General features: G+C 41.9%; 1 protein-coding gene across 1 annotated transcript in view; it reads left to right on the forward strand.

The window, feature by feature from the left end:
• Positions 1-8,987, forward strand: part of LOC129767502 (Na(+)/H(+) exchange regulatory cofactor NHE-RF1) — a 67,025-nt gene extending 58,038 nt beyond the window's left edge. The window contains exon 2 of the mRNA XM_055768479.1: positions 6,917-8,987. Within this exon, the coding sequence (XP_055624454.1) occupies positions 7,082-7,858 (777 nt within the window). The 5' untranslated portion in view covers positions 6,917-7,081 and the 3' untranslated portion in view covers positions 7,859-8,987. The remainder of the gene's footprint in view (positions 1-6,916) is intronic.
• Positions 8,988-13,515: the final 4,528 nt, after the last annotated feature.

Raw genomic sequence — 13,515 nt, forward strand, 5'->3', positions numbered from 1 at the left:
ATTACTGTGAAGCTATAGAAGATATTTCATTGTTGAATTAATTTTCACTAAATTGAATTGATGTGTAAGAACGGAAATAATTTTCAATTACTCGATTATAATAATAAGTTTGAAAAAAAAATCGTGCTGATTTTTAGGCATAAATCAAAAGCATCATTTATACGTTATCATACACCGGTTTGTTCCACAATCATCCGACATCTTTCACACAGATTGAAAATTTCACTCTCCCAGCACTTGTTGGATTTCTCGTCGGAAAACTGGTTTCGAGGTGTTTTTTACTCATTGAACTCAAAGAGTCTAAGTTCTTCCCTAAAAGAATTTTGTAGGTACCTGAACAAGAGATAACCTGAAGGTCCAATATCTGTTGAGTGAGGCGGATGGAGTAGCACATCCCAGCCATACTCTTAATTTTTTGTTGGGTTTCCGAAGAGACAGGAGGTCTGGTGGGACACCACGCCTTTTGACTAATCAGAGACGTTTGTTCGGAATCGTTGCCTTTAATACATACAGTTGCGAACAGTACTACCTGGAATTTCTCGACTGGTTGCTTGCTAGAAGCTCACAATACAGAATTCTTCTCCAATCTCACCAGATCTGCTTTGGAAGAAGCGCAAAGTGGTTCATTTCGTTTATATGTTTCGGTAAAATTGCGTCGAACCCATACATCGTAACGATTGACGTAACCAAGCTTCACCAGATGCTCATGAACGGTGGTTTTAGACAAGACAGGTCTATGGTACTAAGTGAAACCGTTCCGTCAATAAGTTGGTTGGGGAGTAAATTTACAACTGCGTTCATTCATATTCATTCTGTTCTGTCTGAGTTTCTTTATCAGTTCGAGTCATGAGAATTTATTCACATTTATTCATTGCCATTGAATTGTGAGTAATTTTGTGACTGTTCATTTTCAATATCCCGTTAAGTGTGTGATTTTCTCATTGAGACAGTGCCTTGCTTATTCGGTTATTTCTGAAATTACTCCGAAAATCGGTGGTTCAAGCGGAAATTCCATCAAAAAAGCAAGATCTGCACGCACACTCGCAAAAATTGCCAAGGATTACATAGGCTTGGACGGCGAAAAAGCATTCTGCAAAATCGATCCGACTAACGAATGCGAACTTTGTTTGCGATCTTAGCCTTATTTGCTGTTTAATTTTCAGCATAGAACTAAATAAACCTATACCGTTTTGACCCATATTCCGAACAGACTCAAATTCTCAACACCTCATTTTAAAAACTAAATTTATTGAACATCAATGCTATAAATAGTTGAAACATTTATAGGTATCGAAACAGGTATATTCAGTAAATTTAGTTTTTGAAATGATTTGGAGTCTTGCATGAAGCATGTCTGACCAGTGGAATTGGAATTGCATATTCACTATGTAAAATGAAAGCATTTCGATTGAGACGGAAACATTGCTTGCTTCAACAATAAAAAGTCTTTTTCTCGACTTACATTGTCGATTCTTTCACATTCCGCAATACCATCCAAATTTGTTGTCACTATTATGCATTTTCTGTACTTCCTTATATTTCTCAACGAATTTTAACGCTTCGAGTTCGGGAACGATGTTGATATTGAATGGGCTGGTATATCAATATCAATGAATGACAAAACTAGGAATATTTCCCTTTGTTCACATTCCGCGAACGCAGAGCAGAACGAAATAGATAATGAACGAAACTGGATTAATCAACTATTAGTAGCTTGCTGTGATTGTGAGGCTTGGCGTTGGTTCATTTTCGGTATCCCGAATGTAATGGTAAAGGGTGTGTCACATCAAATTGCATCACGGAAAAAACGCTGTAGAAATTTAATTTTTAGGAATTATATCTTCAGCTTTCGCTTATAATCAGATAAGAGTATATAGATCACGTTGGCTATGCTTCACTGTCAATTTTTCGTAAATTTGGTAAAATGTCGTCGAACGAAAAAGAGCGTCGTGAATTAATCCTGTGCACTCATTTCGAGAATCCGGAGTTGTCACATCGGGACATCGGTAAGATGCTGGGAATCGTCCAATCCACGGTCAGCAGAGTAATAAAACGATACTTCGAGAACATAACCATCGACCGGAAGGTAAAGAACGGCAAAAATGGATGCTCCGTCAGTGAAAATGATCACAAGCGCGTAGTTAAGCAGTTTAGACGTGATCCGAGAAGTTCGGTCCGGGATGTCGCCAATAAGCTGAATTTGTCAAGTTCATTCGTCCAGTGGACCAAGCAGCGGGAGGGCCTGCGTACATACAAGGTTCAGAAGGCTCCTAACCGCGACGAAAGGCGCGAGCCCGGAAGCTGTACACCGAAATGCTGACGAAGCCGCATTGCCTGGTAATGGACGACGAAACCTACGTCAAAACGGACTTTCGTCAGCTGCCGGGCCTGTTGTTCTTCTCCGCAGAGGACAAATTCAGCGTTCCGGAGGAGATTCGCAAGCAGAAACTATCCAAGTTTGCCAAAAAGTACATGGTGTGGCAAGCGATCTGCTCTTGCGGAAAGCGGAGCGCCCCCTTCGTGATGACCGGCACGGTAAACGGGCAGGTTTACCTTAAGGAGTGCCTACAGAAGCGCTTACTACCACTATTGAAGCAGCACGAGGGCCCGACCATCTTCTGACCGGATCTCGCTTCGTGCCACTATTCAAAGGACGTGTTGGAGTGGTACGAAGCCAACGGGGTCACCTTCGTGCCAAAGGAAATGAACCCGCCCAACGCGCCGGAGCTTCGCCCAATAGAGAAATATTGGGCGATTATGAAGCAGGCCCTCCGGAAGAACCCAAAAGTTGTGAAATCGGAGGCGGACTTCAAGAGAAAATGGATTTCTGTTCAAAAAAAACTACAACCTTACGTTGTACAGAACCTTATGGACGGGGTAAAGAGGAAGGTGCGAGCATACGGGCTTGGGCTCGAAGTATGAATAAAAAGAAAATGCCAAAAGTTGTTTAACAGTTTTTATTTTACTGTCTAAAATTTTCAAAAGGATCGGTCTACTGGGCGAATTTCTACAGCGTTTTTTCCGTGATGCAATTTGATGTGACACACCCTTTATAATAATCGAAGGTCTGAAAATCAACAGAAAAGATTGATGTGAAACAAATATTTCTAAGCACTGCCCAGACAGGTGCGTCTGTGGTCGGTATGGCTACATAATGACATCCATGCCGAGGAAATTTGCAATGAATGTAACTACAGCCATGATGATTATCAATATCATTAACCCATTAAGGGGGGTTAATCTCTAGAATGTCGAAAAAAAAACGGATTTTCGCGATTTTTATTTTCGAGTTGAAGTTGGTGTTGGGGCATTTTGACGATTGATCAATGTATATTCGAAGATGTATTTTTAGTTTTTTGGATGCCAATACAAAATATTGACTCCAAAATGATGCCTTTTTCTTTGGCAGGCCGATAACGCTGATACGCTATCCGCGGAATAGAAGACAAGGTCACCGCGGAAAATGCAATAAACGACAAAGATGACGTGAAAACAATTTTTGTGCACTCACGTATAATCGGAAATCTGCTGTAGTTTTTAGCAGAGCCACACGAAAATTACTTATCATTAACCTCGACAATTTATACGAACTTTGTCAACCACTTGTTATGTCCCTTGTGATGAAACTAAGCCCTGCACAAGAAATCATATTCAGCAATTCCAAATGAAATCGACAAATGACAAAACATGAGTATTTTTGATTCGAATGAAAGTGTGTATTCCGTTTGGGTTAGAGGAAATATGAGTTTTCCACAGCAATTGTGAATTTTTTGACTCAAGCGTAACTTTTGAAAAGGGCGTATCGATTTGAGTAAGAGAAATCTTTGATAATTTATATCTCAAAAACTATGAGTCGTACCGAAATAGTGTCTTAGAAGAGTTATAGAGTATTGATGGTTAATATGAAAAAAATGTACACTGAGAAAAAAAATTAGTACTCTTTTTTTTATTTACAAAATAAAGATTTAATTTGCAATATCCAAAATACATATTTTTTATTTTTTTTTATTTTTTCATACAAAATAGAAGTATGTTATATCGATCATGAAGAAAATTTAAAAAATGGGCCCAAGATGGTAAAACTATTTTTGACGAACTTTGTGCAACATCGAACTTTTAGGAATTTTCGAAACTTCGAATTTTTGTATGTTAACAATCATTTTTAGCCACAAATTATGAATCCTGATGTTATTGAAAACAAAAAAGGTTATTATCAATCTCCTTCTAACTGTAACTATTCTCGAAATATTTAAAAAAATATTTCTAATTTATTGTCCTTGTTATAGTAAATAATCCCTTTTAATATGTTTGTCGTGTTATACCGTCATGTTCATGACATTTTATGAATTTGCTTATAATTTCCAACAACTTTTCCAAATACATTATCATGGTTAATTTTTTGACTCAAGCGTAACTTTTGAAAAGGGCGTATCGATTTGAGTAACAGAAATCTTTGATAATTTATATCTCAAAAAATATGAGTCGTACCGAAATAGTGTGTTAGAAAGAGTTATAGAGTGTTGTTGGCTTAATTTGAAAAAAAATATACACTGAACAGAAAAATTAGTACTCTTTTTTATTTACATAATAAAATTTCAATTTGCGATATCATATTTTTTGTATTTTTTTAATATTTTTTTCAATTTTTTCATATAAAATAGAAGTCATGTAGAAAATTTAAAAAATGGGCCAAATTACAAATATTTTTTTAAATATCTCGAGAATGGCTACATTTAGAAGGAGATTTATAATAACCTTTTTTGTTTTAAATCACATCAGGATTCATAATTTGTGGCTAAAAATGATTGCTAACATACAAAAATTCGAATCCCTAAAAATTCGATGTTCCACAAATTTCGTCAAAAATAGTTTTACTCTCTTGGGCCCATTTTTTAAATTTCCTACATGACTTCTATTTTGTATGAAAAAATTGAAAAAAATATAAAAAAAAACATATTTTTTGATATCGCAAATTAAAATTTTATTTTGTAAATAAAAAAAAAGAGTATTAATTTTTCTTCTCAGTGTATATTTTTGTCAAATTAAGCCAACAATAATCTATAACTCTTTCTAACACACTATTTCGGTATGACTCATATTGTTTGAGATATAAATTATCAAAGATTTCTCTTACTAAAATCGATACTACCTTTTCAAAAGTAACACTTGAGTCAAAAAATGAACCATGATGATGTATTCAGAAAAGTTGTTGGAAATTATAAGCAAATTCATAAAACTTCATGAACATGACGGTATAACACGACAAACATATTAAAAGGGATTATTTACTATTAAAAAAAATTAGAAATATTTTGTAAAAGATGCCCAATACGCAAACTCGGTTGATGCGAAGGAATCAACCTTGCGAATCTGGATTGGCACTTTTACTGGGTTGAAGTAAGAAAAAGTGTCGAGTGAATTACCCTAGTTCCTGGAACAAACTGAATTGACTGCTTTCGCACTAATTCCCTACGGAACGAGCCACGAACGGAAGTTAACCAGTGTTATTCCTTTCAACAAATTGAACTGACTGCCTTCGCACTAATTCCGTACGGAACGAGCAACGAACGGGAGCAGAATCAATCTATTAAATATCAACTAAGCGGGAGGGTCAACGAGTACAAGATCTTCACGAACTCCGAGCGTAAATTATACAACTGTTGCTACGGACGTTGGAAAACTTGAATCTGAAGAACTCTCGTGAGTCGATTCAATAGGAAATTTCGGATTTAATCGTACGACACGATTCCAAAGACTACTTGCTTTATTCAGAGAACCTTGGGTTTTTATACAATTTCCTTCTATCCTAATTCTAGCCTAAATTCAAACTTAATGTGTGAAGGAAAGGGAAAACTATAAACGTTCTTACACCTTTGCATATAAGTCCTTTACCTATCGCTTATCTGTATTTCACCACATGCAACCTGGTTAGACTTTGACTTTGACTCATAGCTGCATTCTAAGGGCAACGAACTTAGCACGATTAGAAATGTGTGCGATCTATTTGGTCCCTTTCCTTTCCGTTATTCTATTGCATTGGGTTTTATTGCACCCGCTGCCGGTAGGTGAGATTGTTATTTTAGGATCGTACACATGGTTCGCTCTTATCGAATCATGTTTTCCTTCTGTCCTTCTTTCGATCGTTTAGGATATTGAAATTGAATTGCCAAATTCTTTCGATTTCTTACATATTTTTTTAAATATCTCGAGAATGGTTGCATTTAGAAGGAGATTGATAATAACCTTTTTTGTTTTAAATAACATCAGGATTCATTATTTGTGATTAAAAATTACTGCTAACATACAAAAACTCGAAGTTTCGAAAATTCCTAAAAATTCGATGTTCCACAAAGTTCGTCTAAAATAGTTTTACCATCTTGGGCCCATTTTTTGAATTTTCTACATGGCTTCTATTTTGTATGAAAAAATTAAAAAAAAATTAAACAATATTTATTTTGGATATTGCAAATTAAATTTTTATTTTGTAAATAAAAAAAGAGTACTAATTTTTTTTTCTTAGTGTACATTTTTTCATATTCAATCATCAATACTCTATAACTCTTTCTAAGACACTATTTCGGTACGACTAATAGATTTTGAGATATAAATTATCAAATATTTCTCTTACTCAAATCGATACGCCCTTTTCAAAAGTTACGCTTGAGTCAAAAAATTCCCAATTGCTGTGGAAAATTTATATTTCCTCCAACCCAAACGGAATACACACTTTCATTGGAATCAAAAATACATGTTTTTAAAATCTGCATTTTTAGGACGATTTCATTTGGAATTGCTGTATTTGAATGGCGGTTGTTTCGACACTTCCATCCGTCCGTGTTTCAAACCAGTATTAACCGAAACGCTCTCAACCGCTCGATGCTAACGTGTTCTCTCCTTTTCTCTTCCAACATTCCAGATCTGCGGCGCTCTCGCGGTTAAGCCGACGCTTCGGAACTTCGCCGCTCCAGTATTGACTAGAAGCAGCAGCTGATAAGACGTGAACGGCGGTTTACAGCACGTGCGTACGTGGGAGTGAGTGTGTGTATTTATTTATCTTGGAGCAGAAGCCAAACAGAAGAACATGTCCAGCGGTAACAAGAACGGATCGGCCAATGGCACCGTCAAGTACGAGGCCCGGCTCTGTCACGTAGTCAAGCGGCCTGACTTCGATGGGTACGGGTTTAACTTGCACGCGGAGAAGGGTCGGCCCGGGCAGTACATCGGCAAGGTGGACGATGGATCCCCTGCGGAGTCGGCTGGCTTACGCCAGGGCGATCGGATCATCGAGGTGAACGGAACTAACATCACAACCGAAACCCACAAGAAGGTCGTCGAGCTGATCAAGTCGGTCCCGAACGAGACAAAACTGCTGGTTATCGATCCCCGGGCAGATGGTAACGATCTGAAGATGGCCTCGAGCAAGGCCAAAAATGGTGGCGTGGATGTGAATGATAACAGCAAACAGATCATCGAATCGAGCGAAAAATCCACCAATCAGAATAAACATGACGTCAACGGGGATGAGGACGCAAACAACAAAAAGAACAACAACGTCGACACGAGTGCTAATAAAATGACAAATGGCGACGCGAAGAAACAACCGCCACACGCCGTCGATCAGATTATCGAGGACACAAAGGCCTTGTCCGTGGTGGCAACGTCCCCCAAGACAGCGGAATCCAACGGCAAGTCGGCGGTGGCGAGCGCGAATGGAAGCAGCACAAAGGAAGGCCTTAAGCTGAACCTCAACATGACCGCGGCTGAGCTACGTGCCCAGCTGGCTGCCCGGAAGAAGTACGACCCAAAGAACGACGTTTGTGATTTGCGCAAAAAGTACGAAATTATTCAGAAAATGTGATAAGCCAGATAGAAGTGACACAAACACGTGTGCTGCGTTTTCATCTCGTTTTCGGTTAGTTACTTAAAAAGAGAGAGAGGTACTCTTCCAGAGGATCAGTATTGTACTTCGAGAACCACCCAAACTTACGGCCGGTGGGCATTTAGTTAGCACTAAGTGACTGTGTACAGAAAAAAAGTTTTTACGCGCCCTTTATCGTATTTCCCTATCACCCCACTCGCGTAATGCCGGCAGATAGGGGGTCTTTATTAGAGAAAACACCTAGTATTTTACCAGTTTATTATTAAAACTATTACAGTATATCCACCTCACACAATGGTAATGAAAAAGGAGGGTTGTGTGTGACCAAAGTTCACGCCAGATTACCTTCTCCGGAATGCGACACAGGAAAACAGTCAGAGAAAAAATCGATCGCTGTTATCATTGCAATTTTCGATAGCAGCTGATAAGGAGACAACAGTGCATGTGTATAAAGTGAATATCTAGCGCGATGTGTACACAATAAATTAATTAGCAAGCCCAAAACATGATACCGACAGCAGGCAGCCACACTCTGAAGAGGTAAACCCTCAGACCAGAGAGCGGAACACGAGATAGAATACTGGTTTGGTAAACAACACTCGAAAAAAAAAAGGAAACAAAATATTTGTGCTTTGCTTGATCGTTCGGTTCCCTCCGAAGCAACATTCTTGTTATTTTTGTACTTTTCGTGTTCATATTTGATTGCGTCGTTTTTGAAACACGTTATTTGATAGTGCCGCCTGTGATTTGGTTCAGTTCTTTTTTTTTTTTGCGTTTGTTGTTTCCGATATCAGATCCTGAAACGGCGTTTCCCGCGTGTGCTGTTGCTGTTGCCGCTTGGGGGACGCGGGCAATGCTGATGTGTTGTTTGCAACTAAGAATTAAGTTAATTGAACTGTAGAGGACAAGTATGTATATGAAAAAAAAAACTGAAGGGGTAAAATGTGCCAAAATTTAAGAGAAGAAAAAAACGTGTGTCTGAAAAAGATTTGTTCTTTTATCGTGGAGTTTATGTGAAATAATATATACCGAGAGTTATACAGGAAGGAAGTGAACAGAACTGTATCGCATAAAATGAATAAAGTATCATATTTATAGTGCGTTAGAATCGCTGTGGTGAATCTTTTTTCCGAATTCCCCTGACTTGATATAAGGCTGTAATGAGGTTTGATTGTACGGAAATTTTGCGGTACTGAAAAAAAATCACACGGAATGGAATTGCGATGAAACTGTTCTTTATGATATCGTCATTATTTCACACGCAACAGCCAGTTTCCAATGGATTTGATTTCAGACGTATTCCTATTCGGGGGAAAGCAATTTCATTCTTGAAAGCAAAAAAAATATATTGTATCATTTTCCACAAAATCATTTTAAGTAAAACGTTTGTCATTTGGAAATTTGAGTACAGACCGGAACAAATAACTATTCAAAAGCGTTAAATATTTAAACCTTTGTAGGTATGCTTAAGGTCGTCCACGAAATTATCGCACCATATAGAGACTGACCAAACATACCGTTTTGAACGGGAGTGTACCGTTTTTTCACCCATTTTTGATTGTCCCGTCTTTCAATCAATTCGTAATGTATTTTCAGTATGAAGAAAAAAATATTTATTCATTTTAATTTTGTTTTTCAATAAGTTGTTTTCAAATGACCATCTTCAACATGCAACTGAGAGTTTCAATATTTGAGATACTGTTGTGAAAGTTTATAACTATTTATTAGATTAGGCAGTAAAACGTACTACTCTCTCCAGTGGTTGAAACAGAAGTGAAAAATTTTATTTCCTAATTTATTACATGGTTGCTGTGTTTGAATCTACGGTCTGAACGCCTACTACTTCTAACACTCCTCCTCGATCAGATCCGGACGAATTCCTACTTCACAGCGTAGTTTTTCCAGTCGAAGTCGTTGAAGTGGCTTCGTGAGAACGTCGGCCAACATGGACTCCGTTGGACAATACTCTATTTTAATGATCTCCTTCTCTTGCAGGTCGCGAACGAAGAAGAACTTGGTGTCGATGTGCTTGCTGCGTCGTTCGATTCGGTCGCCTTCCACCAACTTGATGCAACTTTGGTTGTCCTCAAATACAGTAATGGGACCATCGATGCCTACGCCGATTTCCTCCATCAAACGTTTGGTCCAGACGAGCTCCTGGCAGCCTTCAGCAAGCGCCACGAACTCCGCTTCAGTCGAACTTAGTGCAACGCACGTTTGCTTCCGCGAACCCCACGCAATTGGTCCACCTCCGAACATGATGAGGATACCGGAGTTCGACTTCCTGTCGCGAGAATCTCCGGCCCAGTCCGCATCCACAAACATCATCAATCCACCGGTCGATGAACCTAGCTGCAGCTTGTGGTCACTGGTGGAATTCAAGTAGCGCAGGATCCTCTTGGCTTCAGTCCAATCCTGGCCGTTAGGGCAGCTGGACTTCTGCGCCAATATCGAGACACTCACCGCAATGTCCGGCCGTGTGTGCACTGCTACGTACAGGAGACCACCGATCAGACTCAAATAATCGTGGTTATTGGGTAACTGATCCATTTCCTCCTTCTGCTGTAGGTAGCTGATGTCGATAGGAATTTTCGATGGTTTCGCCTTGTCCAAGCCAAAACGTTGTGCCAATTTCCGGATGTACGAGGTCTGGTTGATCTTGAATCCGGACGCACTTCGTTCCACCTCCATTCCAAGGAAATGACGAACGTCTCCCAAATTCGTCACGTTGAAATGGGCTTGGAAACTCTGGAAGATACCCTTGAATTCCTTTTCCGTCTGCGTCACGACGATCATATCATCAACGTAGATGAGGATATACGACCACGTACCATTCTTCAGTTGCACGTACAAGCATGGATCCGACTTCGTTGGCTGGAATCCCATGGCCTTGAAAACGGAATCCACTTTCCGGTTCCATACGCGCGCTGATTGCTTCAGGCCGTACAAACTTCTCCTCAAAAGGCAGACGGTTCGCTCATCACCCGTCGTGTACCCTTCCGGTTGCCGCATGTAAACGGTTTCTTCGAGTGTTCCGTTCAAATATGCGGTCTTGACGTCGACATGCTTGACGATGGATCCCCTACGGCTTGCCATGGAAAGCAGAGCTCGGAAGGTTGTCTGCTTTGCCACCGGTGCGAAGACCTCATCATAATCGGTGCCGTACTTCTGGGTGAAGCCTTGTACAACGATTCTCGCCTTGTGCCGTACCACGTTTCCTTTCTCGTCCCGCTTGGTCTTGAACAGCCACTTGCATCCGACAGCCTTCTTGCCTGGCGGTAGTTGCACCAGTTCTCACGTTTGGTTCTCCAACAGCGCCCGAAATTCTTCGTCCATGGCGGCTTGCCACTGGAACGCCTCATCACTTCGTAACGCTTCCGCCGGTGTTTGAGGATCGCCGGTCTTCCTCGTCGCCCGTCGCTTGCTCACCGTGAGGCCTTGCTGGGCGGCATTCGGTCCAGCTTCGTTTTGTGGAACTGGGGAATTGTGGAACGGAAAGTTTTTGTTCGTGAAGACAAAGTCATGGTACTTGCCTGGAATCGCGCGCTCCCGATCACTGCGCCTCAACACCTGTGACTCGGGTGGATTTGAAGATTGTCGTGGAGGGAGCGCCGGAATTGTCACGTCAAAAACGGTTTCATCGGATGATTCGCCAGCGCTTGTATCAACTTGCGAAAAGAAATCCTCCTCGGAATCCGATGACTCCTTGGGATCCGACGACTCTTCATCGGTTGTCTTATGATCGTCAGTCTCGGCTGGTTCTTCAACATCCGGCTCGGTTGGTTCCACTGGTCTTGCTTCCGGAACGTCGTCAAGGAAATCGAGACTCACGAAATTCCGGACTTGAAGTTGCTGTCCGCTCGTAGCTGCAGGTTGCGTCTCGACTTGGGGTGACTCGTTGAGGAAAACTACATCCCGACTCTTGAAGACATTCTTCTTCACCGAATCGTACAACCGGTATGCCTTGGTCTGCTCATCGTAACCGACTAGGATGCACTCCTTCGATTTTACGTCCCACCTCTTCCGCTTTTGCTTCGGAACGTGCGACATCGCCTTCGAGCCGAATACACGAACATGGGAAAGATCAGGCTTGCGACCGGACCAGGCCTCCTCCGGTGTCAGCTTGTGACCTTTGGTAGGGGAACGGTTGATGACGTACGTCGAAGCTGCTACCGCTTCCGCCCAGAACGACTTCGGTCGTTTCGCCTCGAACAGCATGCACCTAGCTCGCTCAACGACGGTTCTGTTGACTCGCTCGGCCAACCCATTTTGTTCAGGAGAGTACTCGGTGGACGTTTGGTGTACAATCCCTGCATCGGCAAGGCGTTTCTGAAACGATCGGTTAGTATACTCCTTACCATTGTCGCTGCGAAGAACTTTCAGCTTGAACCCGGTCTGTCTCTCAGCTAGGGCTCGGAACTGGTTGAATGCATGTAGGACCTCAGCTTCGGATTTCGTCTCCAGGAAATAGATGAATATCCGCCGTGTCCAGTCGTCCACGAACGACACGTAATACCGGCTTCCGCCGATTGACTCTTCTTCCATCGGTCCGCATATGTCCGTGTGGACAAGCTCCAGGACGCCATTGGCACGATGACCGTTCTTCGGAAACGGTAGACGGGTTTGCTTACCCATGGCACATACTGTACAGTTGTCCATTTTCGTTTCCTTGAACTCCATCCCGGTGGCTAGCCCATTCTTCAGTAGCTTCAGGCTATGGACGTTGATATGACCCATTCTCCTGTGCCAAACGTTCAAATCGGCTGCCGTGGATGCGAGCGACAACGCGCTCTGCTCGTCCCCCTCTTCGAATCGGAACAATCCACTCTTCAAGTCATGTATCCCGGTAGCTATCACCTCACCATCCGGATCAATCACCTTCACGCCTTGGGTGCTGAACCGCACTTCGTGACCATGGCGAACGATCTGACTCACCGACAGAAGATTGTTGGACATCGTTGGAATGAACTTGACATCGTTCACGTCGATGGGGGGACTCTCAGGACTGCACTTAGCTGAAAGCTTGACGACACCCGTGGAAACAATCTTCATCATTTGTTTGTCGGCTGCCATGACAACGCCACTCGCCGGTTTTTCACCATGTAGCAGGCTTCGATCCTTGGTGAAGTGGTCTGATGCTCCAGAATCAAACACCCAGCCATCGTTGCTATGGTAACCGCTGGTTGTTAGTACCGTGCAAAACGCCGACCCTTTTTTCGTCTCGTTTTTCACATGGCACTCCCTGGCGATGTGTCCGTATCGATGACAACGCTTGCATTTTGGACCTTTTGGCTGCTCAGCTGACCGTCCTTCGGCTGCACCTTGCTTCGGTTTTGATGGAAACGGTTTTCGTCCAACGAACGCCGTCTGGTCCTTGGAAAATTGGACTTCCTGGAGCAACTTCGTCTTGATGCTGTCGCCGGTGATCGGGGTGCCGGAATTTTCCAGCGCCATGATCATTGGCTTGTACTCCTCCGGAAGGCCCGCAAGCAGTAGGGAACCGACCCACTCCTCGGAAATGTCGAAACCAACTCCCCGAAGGCTATGAGCGGTGGAAATGATCTCCGTTACATACCTGTCCACCGTGACGCACGACGAGAGGGTGGTGGTGATGAGCTTCCTGAGCAGTCCCACGC

This window comes from Toxorhynchites rutilus, chromosome 2 (genome assembly GCF_029784135.1).
Source record: "Toxorhynchites rutilus septentrionalis strain SRP chromosome 2, ASM2978413v1, whole genome shotgun sequence".
NCBI classification, from domain to species: domain Eukaryota; kingdom Metazoa; phylum Arthropoda; class Insecta; order Diptera; family Culicidae; genus Toxorhynchites; species Toxorhynchites rutilus.